The sequence below is a fragment of the Chinchilla lanigera genome, unplaced genomic scaffold (genome assembly GCF_000276665.1).
Source record: "Chinchilla lanigera isolate Chin_1 unplaced genomic scaffold, ChiLan1.0 scaffold00156, whole genome shotgun sequence".
NCBI classification, from domain to species: Eukaryota; Metazoa; Chordata; class Mammalia; order Rodentia; family Chinchillidae; genus Chinchilla; species Chinchilla lanigera.
Genome location: NW_004955557.1, coordinates 1,063,963 through 1,080,974, shown reverse-complemented (window position 1 = coordinate 1,080,974; position 17,012 = coordinate 1,063,963). Strand labels below are relative to the sequence as shown.

Genomic DNA, 17,012 nt, shown 5'->3' with positions numbered 1-17,012 from the left:
TTCTCTCTCCTGTCTTATTGCTCTGGCTAGTGGTTCCAGAACTATATTGAACAGGAGTGGTGACAGCGGACATCCTTGTCTTGTTCCCGATTTTAAAGTAAAAGCTTTCAGTATTTGTCCATTTAGAATAATGGTGGCTGTTGGATTGTCATAGATGGCTTTGATCAGGTTAAGGTAGAGGCCATCTATTCCTATTTTCTGTAGAGTTTTTATCATGAATGCGTGTTGGACCTTGTCGAAAGCTTTCTCTGCATCTGTTGAGATGATCATGTGGTTTTTGTCTTTGGCTCCATTGATATGGCATATAACATTTATAGATTTGCAAATATTGAACCAACCCTGCATTCCTGGAATGAATCTGACTTGGTCGTGATGTATGATTTTCTTGATAATTTGCTGCATTCTATTTGCTAGTATTTCATTGAGTATCTTTGCATCTATATTCATTAGGGAGATTGGTCTGTAGTTCTCTTTCTTGGTTTTGTCTTTCTCTGGTTTTGGTATCAGTATGATGCTTACCTCCAGAAATGAGTTAGGGAGAATTGCTTCCTTTTCAATTTCATTGAAGAGTTTGAGGAGGGTTGGTATTAAATCTTGTCTGAATTTCTTGTAAAGTTCTGCTGTGAATCTATCAGGGCCTGGGCATTTCTTTGTCGGTAGGTTTTTAATCATGTTTTCAATCTCATAAATTGATATTGGGTTGTTCAGGAATTTTATATCATCTTGACTCAACCTTGGTAATTTGTTCATATCTGGGAATCTCTCCATTTCTTCTGAGCTTTGTATCTTATGGGAGTAAAAATTTTCAAAGTAGGTATTAATGATCTTCTGAATTTCTGTGGAATCTGTAGTAATTTCATCCTTTTCATTCCTTATTGCATGAATCTGAGTTCTTTCCTTCCTTTTTTTGATAAAGTTGGCTAGGGCTTTATCAATTTTTTTTATTCTTTCAAAGAACCAACTCTTTGATTCTTTTATTTTTTGTAGGGTTTTCTTCATCTCAATTGCATTAATTTCTACCCTAATCTTTATAATCTCCTCCCTTCTTTGGGCTTTGGGCCTGACTTGTTCTTCTTTTTCTAAAAGTTTAAGATGCAGCATTAGGCTATTTATTTGCTTTCTTTCTGTTTTTCTTATGTGTGCATTCACTGCTATAGATTTACCTCTGAGGACTGCTTTCATTGCATCCCACAGATTCCGTTAAGTTGTATTTACATTTCATTTGTTTGTAGGTATTTTTTTAATTTCCTCTTTAATTTCTTCTGCAACCCATTGGTTGTTCAGGAGGTTGTTGTTTAATTTCCAAGTGTTTATCGAGTTTTTGGAGTTCCTTTTGTCATTAATTTCCAATTTCATGGCTCTGTCGTCAGATAATATGCACGGGATAATTTCAGTTCTTTTGCATTTCAGAAGGTATGCTCTATGGGCTAAAAAGTGGTCTATTTTAGAGAAAGATCCATGTACAGCTGAGAAAAATGTGTATTCTGATGTTGTGGGGTGGAACACTCTGTATACATTTACTAAGTCCATTTGTTGGCAGCTTTGGTTCAGATCTGTTTTTTCCTTGCTGATTTTTTGTCCAGTTGACCTATCTCTTTGTGTCAAAGGGGTGTTGAGGTCCCCTGTTACAATGATGTTATTAATTATATGGGTTTTCATGCCTGTTAAGATTTGTCTTGTATAATTTCGAGCTCCGATATTTGGTGCATAGATGTTTATGATTGTTATCTCATCCTCTTTCAGTGTTTCCCTGACTAGTATGTAGTGACCTTCTTTATCTCTTTTGATTGTTGTCGGTTTGAAGTTTACATTGTCTGCAAACAGAATAGCTACCCCTGCTGTTTTCTGGGTTCCTGTTGCATGAAGGATTGTTTTCCATCCTTTGACCTTTAGTCTGTGGGTTTCCTTTTCAGTGAAATGTGTTTCCTGTATACAGCCTATCATTGGATTTTGTTTTTTAATCCACTCTGCCAGTCTGTTTCTTTTGACTGGCGAATTGAGGCCATTTAGTTTTATAGTTTTCACCGATATGTGCTGATTTATCATTGTGATGTTATTTGGTGTCCTACTTTTTCTACCTGTTTACTTGCTTGCTCTTCTTGATGTTTCCTTTCTACTGTTGTTCTTGAAATTGCAGTCAGATTTTTCTCTGTCTAAAATATCTTTTAGTGCTCTTTGTAATGCTGGCTTGGCACTCATGAAGTTCTTCAATTGTTCTTTGTTGTGGAAATATTTTATTTCTCCGTTGAATTTGAGGGATAGTTTGTCATGGTACATCAGTTTTGGTTGAATTACTAACGTTTTTGTGGATATTTAAATGTAAGTGGCAACTTAATTTGTTTTCTTATAGGTGGTAAGTTTTCTTCATACAGTTCTTTTGTGTGACAAATTGGACTTCAGTACTGCTTTAGTGGTTTGTCCTCTTAATACTGCTTTGAATTGGATGAATGAATTTGAGAAGTGGCAAGAGGGATTAAGAGATGATGAGAAGCTTGAGGTATAATATTTTAAGTATTTTCTATTGTCAAAATAATTGCATGAAATTCATATAGTAAAAGAAAAATTAATTACTAATGATGTGTACTTTGGTAGCATTATGTAATATTTGTACATTTTTAATAGCAACTTTTAAAAATCCTTATTTTCCCATAAAAGGTCTCCGAACTAGCAACTGTGAAACGTCCTCAAGAGAGAAGCTACATGCTGCAGAGGTGGCAAGAAGATGGTGGTGTTATGATCATAGGGTATGAGATGTATCGAAATCTTGCTCAAGGAAGGAATGTGAAGAGTCGAAAACTTAAAGAAATATTTAATAAAGCTTTAGTTGATCCAGGTAAATTCTTTACAAATACAGATTCAAAGAAACAAGTGGAAAAATGTGTTTATATTTTATATATAGCAAATATTAATTGAGCAACTACTAAGTACTGGTTTTGATTCATTTATACTTAAGATTTTGTCATTTTGATTCTTAATATTGGTTATTTTTTCATTAAGATAGAATACCCCTTCATGTTGCTATTTGTTCAGAATTTATTTATTAAGTCGGGAGTGTTTAGAGTTTTCATAGGAGACCTCAGACAAAAATACATCAGCTACTTCATGTCACAGTAAAATACTCTTACAGCTGTGTCAACATTAGGTGATTATGAACTCTATACATATTCTCAAAGCAGTTATACCTCTTTCCAGAATTCAAAAGAATTGAGGTTTGCACATTTCTTTTAAAGGATAATCACTATGGAAGGTTAATATTTCCAATACTGTCAATCCTTATTAAGTATAATCTAATGTGAGGGCCAAATATTTGATCTTTGTTTGCTTTTTGGGATGGTCTCACTATGTAGTTCAGGTTGGCCTCAAACTCAAGGCAATCCTCTTGCCTCAGCCTCCTGAATGTTGGAATTATAGCTGTGTACTACTGTGCCTTGCTCGATTGTTTTTGAGTACTTAGAAAAGTAACCAGTTGTATTATATGCCAAGTAAAACCAAGTTTTTAAATCTTAAGTTTTTAAATTATGTGCATAACTTCTTTACAGATGTTACTGTCCTCTACTGTATTACTTCAAGAGAATATAGATTTTATGTCTGTCAAGAAAATCTGGGTACTTGTCATTTTCAAAGGTAATAGTCATCTTAGCAGTCTTGTGTAATCACAGCACTCAGGAGGTTCAAGGCCAGCCTGAAGTACCTAGTGAGACCCTGTCCTAACACCCTCCTCAACAACGACAGTAACAACAAAACTAATAGTAGTCTTTAGAATCCAGCTGTTTGCCTATTTTTGGAGAATGATATAATTACAGTGGTAACTTGGTTAACAAACTAAATTTTTTCCACAGTTCTCATCACAAACTGAATTGGACGAGAACCAAATCAAATTCAGTGGTTAGGTTCATTGTTGATCTTATGAGGAAATTTATCAGGTCTTAACCATTTTGGTTTTTGTGACTAGAATCATGGAGACAATTTTGTTTGTGAACCAAGGCACCACTGTATCATGTTTGAATTTTGTAACTGTAAATTTAAGGCCTGATAAGAAATTTATCTTTTTTCCCATAGTCAAAGTGGGTGTCTAAAAATTCTGTGTTTGATTTATTGTTGGAGGATTCATAATGAATGATATAATTTCAGCAGATTTAGCAACCATTTAAAACAGCTATTTCAGGTATTTAAGGTGGTTTTTTTTTTTTGCCTGTGAGAAAATGAGTAATAAAGAAATTACAGCTCTTTACATGAAGTTTAATATTTGTCTTGTAGTGACATTCAAGAAAATCTTTAATTTGTAATAATTTTTTATTAGGAAAGTTGAAATGACAGCATAGATAATTCCTATAAAGCATGTCCCCTGTACCCCTATTGTTATTATCTTACATTGCCATGATTGATTTTCTAGGAAATTGGCACATTATTGGCGTGTCATCATTAACTAAATTGGAAACCAGTTTTTCCATCCAGGGTACCACATTACATTTAGCCATCACATGTCCTTACTGTCTTGATCATCCATATGATGACCTTTTGAGATAATTTTTCAGTCTTTGTTTATTACTGTCTTATCCGTCTTGAGAACTCCTTGTCCAGGTATCCTGTAGAATATTCCCTAATCTGAGTTTTTTTATTTTTCTTGTGTTTAAACTGAGGTTATAATTTTTTAAGTGAATATACCAGAGTTTTCAAAGTACCCTGTTTGTTTTCATTAATGGTGATATTATGCTATCATTGATTTGTGTCAATATGAACTAATTTTTTTATGTGTTGGCCTATAAACTAAGGTTCTTTTTTTGTTCAGATCGTTTCACTTTGGCCTTTGGAAATTTTCTTAAGTTAATTTCTATATCCCTTTGATGTACCTCTTATGCTTTTTGTTCTTAAGCAGTTCATTACTTTCTGGTACAATAAGATCCTTCAGGTCCATGTTATATTGTCCCATGTTCAGAATCTGTCATTTCCCCCAAGGCACCATGGACCCTTTTATTGAAAAACATCATTTGCAAGATGTAGGCACTGTGTATGTTTGTTGTGACAAATGTCATTGCTTCTAGGACCTCTCAGTGGACAGAGCTATATGATGATGTATGCATGTATTCTAATTCATGTGTCTATATGTGCATGTATATGTTACAAACATTCATAATGTTACCTTTAACTTCAATGTGGTACCCAAGGTTCATTTTATCCTTCTTTTTAGTTATTCACTATCTTGCCTTTCTACCAGTGAAAATTTTAGTTCCACCATTTTCTGTCTTTGGACTTATTTGTTCAGCCTACTATATGTAAGGCAGTTTGAAAATTGTTCATTTATGCTATTGTGACAAACAAATTTACTAACTAGAATACAGTGTTTATGATTCTTTTCTGCCTATACTTTTATAATTTCCATAAAACATCGTTTTCCGAAGTTGTATAAGTCTATTCCTTTTATGTTAATTGCTTACATATTTTAAAGTTTATTCCTTGTGAAGTGAAGTTCATTGGGTTTTGATGAATGAAGAAGCAAACCAATTTATAACTTTTTTATTATAGTCTTTTTTTTTCCAAAAAAAAACCCTGTGTAATTGCTTAATGAATCATTCTAAGCACTTACCATTCATTGTGCTAATCTGAATATTAATCTGCATTTTCTTATATACAGTGTAATGATTTGAGTTGTTCTATTGTGGAAAAATACATATAACACAGAATTAACCATGTGAGTAGGGCATGCAATTCAATGGCATTTAGTATGTTCACAGTCCTGTGTAACCATCACAACTATTCCACTGAATTCCAGTGCATTTCTATCACCTTGAGAAGAAACCCTGTACCTTTTAGTAGTTACTCCCGTATGCCTTTTAACCCATTCCCTGGTAAGCACTAATCTGCTTTCTGTATCTAAAGATAGAATATTGGTATATCTCTTCTTTCAATTAGCTTGATTTTTCCAGCACTGAACTCAGTTGTAGAATGTATCAGTATATTTTGTCCCTTTGCACTCACCAATAATATTTCATTGTATGTATAGTGTATCAGTTTGAGTTTCAGAGGAAGAACAGATTTAATATAAAATATATGATGTATAAAGTATTACCAAGGTAGGCTTACAGTGGCCACCTGAAGAGTCAAATGTATAAAAATGCAAAAGCGCCACCTGCATGCTGGAAAGTGGGAGGATCCAGTGGAAAGTGGAAGGCCTAGAGCTCACTGCAAAGACGTGTACAAGTCCACATTAGTAAGCCAAAGGAACTTGCTGGGAACCTAGAGATAGACATTCAAAGGCAGGAAGCAAAAGCAAGACTTCTTTCTTCTTTCCCTTTTTATTACATCTGTTACATCCTGGCTAAAAGCTTCAAGTTGACACCACAATTAAGTGTCATAATTTACCTCTTGTCACCTAGACAAGCAGATATATTTCCTTAATTCATACTTAGTCTCCAGGTACAATAGCAAATTCACAATTATGCCAAGCATGGTACAAATGTCCTGTGTACAAATGGAAACACAGTAATTCCCTCTCCAGAATACAAGGCAAAGTCTTATTTTGGTGATGCTTACTCCTAGCATTGTGTAATTTAAACATTATGAATCAGTATAGGTTTAGCAATACTGAAGAACCATTAAGTGTGTTGGCATTATGTTACAAAGGAAGAAAATAGAGATGCCTGCTCAATATATGTGTACATATGTACAAGCATATTAGCAAAATAGAGAAACTGTACAATCCTTGTTTCTATATCTGGTCATGTAGTGATAGCTTGTATTTATAACTACCTTCTTCTACTACCCATTTTGTATTCTCTTGGCCTTCAGGAAGTACCTCATAAAGTCTGTCTGCTTTTCCTGGTGGAACAACACATACCTTCATTTGTGAAGGTTCTGAGCTACTTTTCATCCTGCCTGGATTAGGTTGTTGCAGTAGTTTCACATTGATCTTAATAATGGCAAGATAATACTATTGGGTACCTTAAGAGATCTCCTGCACTCCACGTATAGTCTTCCTTTTATAGTCGAATTTCCCCTTGATAATCTGGATCAGTCCTCCCCTGCGAATACTGTAAGTCCTTTTTACCTTGTTTAATCTTAGGCATGAGGAGCCCAAAATGACCAAGGGGAAACTTTAGCTTCCAATTCAATGGAATCACTGTTGTGCTTAATGGTACACCCCCACCCCCACCCACCCAACTAACATTTCTAGGCCAGCAGAGCATAAGGTTGTAGGAATAGGAAGCAAAACTTTTACTAGTTTGCTGACTAGGGGTAATGATGAGTGGTACGTTTCTCACTTCTACCTTTTGAGTTTTGGATCTGTGAAGCCTGGCTGTTAGAGACACGGTACTGTGTAGTAGATGCTGATTGAAAGGTTGTACAGCCTTTTGAAGCACCTTGCCCAGCCCTGCAAGGTTATTGCCACCTCACCTATACTGTAACTGTATCTTCAAAGGGCCATTCCACCTTTCTGTCAATTCATTTACTTCTGGGTGGTGAGGAATACAATAAGACTAGTGAACTGTGTGAGTATGAGCCCATTGCCTCACTTCTTTGCTGTAAAATGTGTTCCTTGGTCAGAGACAATGCTATGTAGAATACCATGATGGTACATAGGCATTGTGTAAGTCTACACAGGCTAATTTTGGTAGAAGAATTACATGCAGGGAAGGAAAATTCATATCTAAAATGTCTATGCCAGTAAGGACAAAGCGCTGTCCTTTCCATCATGGAAGCAGTCCAATATAATCAATCCACCACCAGGTCACAGGGTGATTACCTTGGGAATGATGCCATACCAGGGTTTCACTGTTAGTCTCTTTGCTGGCGTATTGGGCATTCAGCAATGGCTGTAGCCAGATCAGCCTTGGTGAGTGGGAGTCCATTTTTCTCAGCCCATGCATAAATAATATCCATTCCTCCTACCATGTCCAGTTTGTTTATGAATCCATTGGGCATTGACAGAGGTGGCTGAGGGAAAAGATTGCCTACTATCCACAGAACAGGTCATCCTATCCACTTGATCATAAAATCCTCTTAGGTCACTTTTTAGTATGCATTTACATGGGAAACAAATATGTCTACATCATTGGCCCATATGGGGAGGTCATACCTCTTCCAAAAATTTGCTTGTCACCAATTTTCCAGTAATGTTCCTTCCAAGTCCCTGACAATCTAGCCAGAACAGTGGCTGAAGCCCATTAATCAGTATATAGTAGCACATCTGGCCATTTTTTCCTCCAGGCAAAATATACTACCAGGTGCAATGCCTGGAATTCTGCCCACTATGAAGATTTCCTGAATTTCTGGAACCTTGATGGTCATGTGCCTTGGTGTAGATTTATTTTGGTCATGGCTGTTTGGAGTTCTATGTGCATCATTTATTTGTATGTCAAATTCTTTATCCATGTTTGGCAAGTTTTCTGCCATTATTTCTGTGAAGAGTTTTTTTTATGGCACATGCACTGTCTTCACCTTTATCATTGACACAAATCAATCTTACGTTGTGCTTTGTTTCATTTTACAGCTGTTGGATTGATTTTTTTCATGGTCTTTTGCTATTTTTAAGATACCTTTCTTTTTATGGTTGCTAGCTGCAATCCTCTCTTCTAGACCTCCTATTCTATCCTTGCCTTCATTCAATCTGTTGCATATACTTTTAATGGAGGTTTTAATCTCTTCGATTTTTGTTTGGATCAGTCTCATGGATTCTGGTTCTTTCCTACATTGGGCATTTATGGTTTCCATCATTTTCCTAAGCTCTATTTTTAAAAATCTGTGTCTACTCTAATATCTTTCATTTTCATCATTTTTTTTCTGTACCTGAAAGATTTATTTTTTTCTATAGCCTTTTCCTTTTTTTTTTTTTTTTTAACTTCTGTTATTTCAGAAAGTTTCAGTGAGTATGAAGATTCCTCAGAAAACTAGAATTAGAGGTCCCATTTGACCCAGCTATTCCCCTTCTGGGGATCTTCCCAGAAGAATTAAAAACATCCCAGTGATGTATGTGCACCCATGTTTATAACAGCATACTTTATAATAGCTAAACCTTGGAAACAACCCAAATGCCCCCATCAACTGAGGAATGGATAAAGAATATGTGATATATATACCACTTTGTCATAAAGAAGGATAAATTTGAGGCATTTCTAGGTAAATGGTCAACTTAAGACCATACTCTTAAGTGAAATAAATTGAAACTCACATGTGTAAACATTGAATTGTCTCCCTGGTATGAGAAACTGAAAAAGTAAATGAGAACCAAAATGCGCAATATATACTGTGAAATGTAAAGAAAGTGTTCAAAAGGAATGGGAAATTAGGGTAGGGGAAAGAAGAGGGGAAAGAAGGAATGGAAAAGGCCAAAAAAAAGTCCCCCAAAACAAAAAAAAAAGGATAAAATGGAAACAAAAGCTTTATAAATAGGGAGGGGGAGATTGGTTGAAGGGAGGAGGCAGGATTGGGAAAGAAAGGAATCAAAATATATCATGTATACAGTTACAAATTCCCTGAATGTATCAATAAACTTATTTTTTAAAAAAAAGACTTCCTTTCACCAATATCCTTCAGGGATGGCCTGAAATAGGGCTGCAGTGGTGCAACTTTCCATTTTCAGATGATGCCTGCATAATGTATAAAACTATCTTTAAACCAGATCCTGTTCTTCTCTTCATCTCTCAGCTGATCATGTGGTTCACCCCATGAGGCCATAAGTGCATGCTGGGAAACAGAAGATGATATAGCATGACTAGGAACCCTGGGCATTTGGATGACTTCTTCGTGTAACTTACTTGTGCCTTCCAGACCTTGTCAGGCTTGATCACATATAATACCACTTGCATTTAATGATGGACTGTTGCTGTGCATGTCCAACTTCATGACTTACTGAATCACATAATACTGAGGTCATGATGGCCATCTCAGGTCCCATGTTAACTTGATGCCTCAAGCATTTATTTTCCATGAAGGCCTAATGGCAGACAGGTGTTTTGCAAAGGGAGAGCTGTTGTCTGTAGATGATGGGAGATCCCTGCTCCAAAATTCTAAAGTCTTAGTCTGTGATTCACCTATGGGGGCCTGCCAGAGACTCCAAACAGCATCCCCATCTTCCATTGACACCTGAACTACCATTTGATCTGCTGACTCATATAGCCCCGGTAGTCGAACAACCTGCACAATAGCCTGGACCTTTTGTAGCACCTTACCTTGTTCTGGGCCCCACTCCAAGCTAGTACTTGTTCGAGTTACTCAGTAAATGGGCTGGAGTAACACATATGGTAATCACATGTTTATTTGTTCATCATTCAATGAACATTTAGGTTGTTTCTACATTTGGGCTATTGTGAATAAAGCTGTTTGCTGTGAATTTTCATAGATAAGTATTTATTTGTGCATATATGTTTGCTTGTTTGTGGTATGTTCCTATGTATGGAACTGTTGGATTACATGGTAACTTCACATTTAACCTTTTGAGGAAATGCCAGTTTTCTTTTTTTGGTACTGGGAATCTAACTCAGGACCTTGTGCTTGCCAGGCAGGCGCTTGTGCCTCTGAGCTGTATCCCTGGGCTGCCAGTTTTTCACTGTGGCTGTTTTTAATTTGATCATCTTACCAGTAGTGTATAAAGTTTTAAATTTCTCCAGACTTTGGCCAACACATTTCTTTTATCATATCTACTCTGGTGGATATGAAGAAGTATCTCATTGTGGTTTTGATTTTTACTTTCATTATGACTAAATATGTTTAACATCTTTTCATGTGTTTATTGGTCTGTTTATTCTTTTTTGGAGAAATTTCTGTTCAAAGTCCTTTTCCTATTTTGTAGTGAATTAATAAACTGATTTTATAAAAGTTTTTTATATAGCGTTATACTGTGTGGATATATAATTTGCATGTGTTTCCTCCTAGTCTGTGAGTTGTCTTTTTACTTCCTTTATAAATGATCTTTTTATGTAAAAATTGTATTGAACTTTTATCTGTTTCTTCTTTTGTTAATAGTTTATTTAATGCATTTCAAAAAGTCCACTGTTTATTTGATGGTCACTGGCATCTATGTTTTATTTTAAATGTTTCATAGTTTTAGATCAAAATTTGTGTCTCAGATTTTGGGTGAATTTTTGTGTGTGGTATAAAGTAGGTGTCCAACATTTTACTAAATATTTGTTGGAAAAAATGGTTGTTATTCTTGACTTTGGAAAGCTTTACTCTCTTTGCATTAATTATAATGTTAGGTGTGGTTTATAATAGATGTCTGTTAACAGGTTAACTTCTACATTTGGTTTGTTCTATTTTGTTTAAATACCTTCATTATCCTTGTTTGGACTTAACATTAGCTTTGGTCTTCCCATTAGATTTTACTGCAAGTTCATTGAAAAACTTGTATTACTTTTCCTGCCCTGCCCTGCCCTGCCCTGCCCCACCCTGCCCCGCCCCTCCCTCCCTCTGCCCACCCCATTTTTCATTAGTATAGTATATAGAAAAATTAGAAGTAGCGTGGTGTGGCATACCTGTATTTCAAAAACTATCTGCACTGCAACAAGAATCTTATAGCATTCACCATGTATAACATGTTAGGAAGGATATATTAAAACATAGTAAGTTCTAAAAAAAGAAAAAAAACATAGTAAATTCTAAGATTTAGTGGTATGAATAAATTACATGTTATTTTTCTTTCTTTCTACATCTAAATTGTCATATTGTGAGTAGTACTTAGACATTAGAAGGGATGTGTTAAACATAATGGTCAATTTTCCAGTATATGTTTTTATTTTTCCCTCATTTGTTTTCTCTGATTTAGAGGCATATTGGTGGTAGTGAAGAATCATATAAATTACAGCTGGGTATTTGAAGACCTGGTTTTTGGTGTTATGTAGTGCAGGATTGAAACAAAATAGAGCCGGATAAGCAGTATCAGTTATCAGACTTTCAAGGATGAGATTAGGTCATAAACTGGGAAGGGTAGCCTATTAAGTCAGAAACCTGGAAAATTGGGAGTACATTTTAGAATGGGAATTATTTAGTGCTGCCTGAAATTATTAGATAGTAGTGTTCATCTTTGAACTCACCTTCTCTGGTTGTTTATTGCTGTGTAACAGTCATTGCAAGTCTTTTTAGTTTAAACTGACAACAATTATTTTGTTATCTTTCATACTTTCACTGGCTCAAGGATTTGGGACAGGCTAGCTGGACAGTTCCAAATATTTTATCAGCTTTTCTTCTTAATGTTTTATTACTTTTTAAAAATCCACCAATAGGTGGCAATGTAACACATGGAAAATTTCTATATTTAAATATAATACTATGTCATAATACTGTTATATGGCTTTTGTTCTCTAACCTACTAGTTATTTTGCAAATATATTTTCCTACTTAATATATTTTAATTGATCTGGTAGAGTTTTCTAATTCACATTAGTGATTTTGGAAGGATGTTTTAAGGTTGCTAGGCTCAGAGCATATAATCTGAGAGTGAGTGTGTGTGCAAGTGAGCACATTTATGTATCTGTACAGCATTCAAATTTCTGTTTGATCTAAGCAATATGTAATTTTATAAAATATTAATAAATTTTCTTTGTACATTTAGCCATCTTAATGGGTTCTTTCAATCAGGCTTGAATTTTAAACAATAATTTTTTTAAATACACTTTGCCAATACCTTTTACAAAACCCTAATATAAATGAACAGGAGAAATCAGATGCATAGTTTAACACATACCCAGGCAAAATTGACATACAAAGGAATGCTAGGAGTAGAGAAAATACGATTATGTTTATGAATGAGTAGAAGGTAAAAGCATCTTAGGTGCTGAGCTAAGAAAGAACATAATAAAATTCATAAGTCAATTTTTTACAACTAAATTTATTTATATTTAGTCTTTTTAATTAAGTTTGTTGGTGCATTTTAGGTATAATCATCACAGTCATGCAATTTGTATAATCAGAAGAAATTTTCTTTTTTAAAATTAGATTTCATTGGGACATTTTAGATATGCATAATGATTAAATTCATCATAGAAAATTTGGAAGCAAGCATTACCCTGATACCAAAACCAGAGAAGGATCAAACCAGAAAACTTGGTTTTTCTTCCCCATACCCCTACCCTCCCTTCAACTCCTCCTTGCCCCCAAATATGCAAGGCTTTGTTTCCATGTTTTCCTTCTTTTCTCATTTTTTGTTTTACTTTTCTCTTCTTTGCTTCTCCCCTCTCTTGTTCCCCTCCCCATTTGAATATTTTCTTCCTATTTCAGAATATATTTTGGTCCTTATATATACTTCCTGTTTCTCACACCGGAGAAACAATGTATTCAGACATTTAAGAGTATGGACTTAAGCTACATCCATTGACCTAGAAATGTCTTGAGTGTATCCTTCTTTATGGCTGAGTAGTACTCCATTGTATTAAAAAAACCACATCTTTATGCATTTACCAGTTGATAGGCACTTACTTGTGTTTCCAAGATTTGGTTATAACAAATTGTGCTGCTATAAACATAGGTGTGCGTATGTCACGATGATATGATGCCTCTAATTCTTTTGGAAAGATACCCAGGAGGGGGGCTGAGGATTTAGCTCAGCGGCACAGCACCTGCCTGGTAAGCACGACATCATGAGTTCGATTCCTGGTACCAGAAAAAAAAAACAGAAAAAAAACAAAAAATAAAAATAAAAAAATGAAAGATACCCAGGAGGGGAATGGCTGGGTCCAATGGAACCTCTAGTCCTAGTTTTTTGAGGGATCTCCCACTTAGAGATTTTCATGAATCATTCAACTACTGTGGTTTCCACAGTTGTGGCACCAGTCTATAATCCCACCAAGAGTGGAGAAGGGTTCCTTTTTGCCCACACCCCCACCACTATTTGTTGTTGACTGATGTTTTCTTAAAGCCTTTCTCTAAATCCCTTTTCTTCTACTATGCAAATCTTCATGGCTACCATTCTCCTTATATTTTCTATAAAATGTTTTCCAAGTGTAGGTACTTTCAAGTCCTAGTACTTCATTTGTATATCACTATTTGGGAATGAAATTTTCCTGAAAATATATTTTCTAGACGATTGAAATGTACCCGTTTCAGTCATTAAATTTTTTGTGTTTGTGTGATGTGTTTTCATTATCTGGCCTTGAACTCCTGGATTCCAGCACTCATCCTGACTCAGCCTCTGGAATAGTTGAGACTACATGGTGTATGCCACTATACCTGGATTAAATGTTAATATTCTTTAAAAAAATTTTGCTGTTAGAAAATATAACACTCATTCTTGTTTGTGGTGTGTAATCTCTAGATTATATGCTGCATTCTGTTTGCCAGTATCTTATTGAGGATTTTTGTTCACTTTTCTGGTTTGATCCTTCTCTGGTTTTGGTATCAGGGTAATGCTTGCTTCCAAGAATGAATTTGAGAAGACTACTTCTCTTTTAATTTCACTAAAGAGTTTGAGAAGTAGTGGCATTTGATCTTCTCTAAATTTGTTATAGAATTCAGCAGTGACTCTGTCAGGGCCTGGACTTTTCTTTGTCAGTAAGGTTTTAATTGTATCTTCAGTTGCATTGATTTATATTGATTTACTTAGAATTTTTATATCTTCTTGATTTAGCTTTGGTAATTCATAGATATCTAGGAAGCTGTCCATTTCTTCTCTGTTTTCCATCTTAGTAGAATTGTAGGTATTGATGATCTTCTGGACTTGATTTCACCCTTTTCATTCCTCCTTGCATGGATTTGAGTCTTTTCTTTCCTTTTTTTGATAGGGTTGGCTAAGTATTTGTCAATTTTACTTAATCTTTCCAAGAACCTGTGGGACTACTCATCCCTATCTCACCAGGGTGAACCGGTCCCAAGGACGAGGTGCCCGTGGATCAATAGGAAAAGTAAAAAGAGACAAGAAAAACAAGAGAGGCAAAAGTCTGGGATCAGGGAGCGTACAGCCTCTAGGTCTACAGCCAAGAATACCAATTTCGGTCACCTTTTGTTGAGCGAGAACCAAGGGCATAGCTCATACAAATGGATGGATACCAAATGTTTTAGCAAGGATAGTTAAAGGATTACCCTTCCCCCACTGAGATCCAAAACATGCATACAATCCCAGCATTCAGGAGGCTGAGACAGGAAGATCCTAAACTCAAGGTTAAGCCAGGCTGTATAATAAAGCCTTATCTTAAGAAACTCTAACAAACAAATCATTGTGTCCTCAATGCATTCTAATCAAAGAATGTCCTTCTCCACAGAATCAACTCTTCCATTTGTTAATTTCTTGTATTTTCTTAGTCTCCATGACATCAATTTTTGCTTTGACCTGTATAATTCCCTCCCTTGTATGAGGTTTGGGCTTGGGTTGCTCTTGTTTTTCTAGGAGCTTTCACTCGAAAATCAGGCACAAGACAGGGATGTATGTGCACTGCCACCACTCTTATTCAGTCTAGTTTTGGAAACATTAGACAGAGCAACTAGACAAGAGAAAGAAAGGAAGGGAAGAATTTAAAGTATCGTTATTTGCAGGTGATATCATACTCTAATAGAAGACCCCAAAAATTCCACCAAAAGACTTCTAGATTTAATAACTGAATTCAGTTGAGTAGTTGGATACAAAGTCAATGCTCAAAAACCAGTAACCATTCTGCACACAAACAGCAAACTCACTGTGAGAGAAATTAGGGAAAAAACACATTTTACAGTAGTAAACACAAAAATGAAATATCTAGGAATCAATCTATCAGAGAAAATAAAAGACCTTTACATTGAAAACTACAGTACTCTGAAAAAGGAGATTGTAGAAAGTGTCAGAAAATGAAAAAACGTTCCTTTTTCTTGGGCAGGAAGGACCAATATACTCAAAATGGCCTTACTCCCAAAATTGTTATACAGATGTAATGCAATCCAGATCAAACTATTCACAACATACCTCACACAATTAAAGAAAACATCTTAAAATTCATTTGGAACCAGAAGAGACCTAGAATAGCCAAAACAATTCTGAGCAAGAAAGGCAAAGCAGGGGGCATCACAATTCCTGATTTGAAATTATACTACAAAACTACTGGGATAAAAACAGTATGATGCAGGGCATAGTGGTGCATGCCTGTAATCCCAGCACATGAGAGCCTGCAGCAGGAAGATCACCAAGAGTTCAAGGGGAACCTAGATTACATAATGAGTTCAAGGTCAACTTGACACCCTATCTCAAAAAACGAACCCCAAAAATAAACAAACAAAAACCCAGAAATCCACCATGATATGGAGAAAAAAAACAGACCCAAGGATCAGTGGAACATCTTAGAAGATGCAGAAACAACTCCACACATACTCAGCGACCTTATCTCTGACAAAGGAATCAAATACTTTCATTGGAAGAAAGATGGTATCTTTGCTAAATGGTGCTAGAAAAACTGGCTCGCTACATACCAAAGATTGAAACTAGATCCATATGTTTCACCATGCACTGGGCTAAAATCAAGATGGATCAGGGATGTAAATTTTTTTTTTTTTTTTATTTTAAAGAGTAAAAGAAGGACAATATAGCAATAGGGGGATTCACTGAATTACAGACAAAGTGTTAGGACATTATCAATGGTTGTTATTTTACCTATTGGTATCTTCAAGATAGTTTCTCAGGAAAACAAATAGACAAATAATAGTGAGTTACAGACAAAAATGGCAGGAAATTATCAATGGTTGTTATACTATAGCTTGGATTCTCCAAAGTGGTCTCTAGGGAAAACAAATAGAGCTATACATGAGTGATCAATCAAATAATCATTGATTATTTTCAGTGGTTGCTGTTGAAAACACATAGTAACAAACATACATCCATTTATGAAATAGCATAGAAACAATACAAACTACATAGTTATGGACAGATTGGTAGGAAATCAGTAATGGCTGCTGCAATACATGTTGGCATCCTCTAAGTGGCTTCTCAGGAAAACAGATATATGCAAGAAAGTAGTTACAGCCCAAGGGTTGCACAAAATAGTGAATTACCTCCTCGTCAGTGACTCCCCACTGAGGTGTGACGGTTGGAAGGAAGGCCAGGACTGAAAAGAAGGACCGAGAGA

The 17,012-nt window shown here is 35.6% G+C and overlaps 1 protein-coding gene across 6 annotated transcripts in view; it reads left to right on the top strand.

Annotated features, from left to right (window-relative positions):
* Positions 1-17,012, top strand: part of Atrx (alpha thalassemia/mental retardation syndrome X-linked) — a 305,334-nt gene that overhangs the window by 171,727 nt on the left and 116,595 nt on the right. For all 6 annotated transcript variants that reach the window (XM_005412622.2, XM_013508825.1, XM_013508824.1 and 3 more), the window contains 2 exons: positions 2,351-2,497; positions 2,656-2,833. In XM_005412622.2, coding sequence (XP_005412679.1) covers positions 2,351-2,497; positions 2,656-2,833 — 325 coding nt within the window. The remainder of the gene's footprint in view (positions 1-2,350; positions 2,498-2,655; positions 2,834-17,012) is intronic.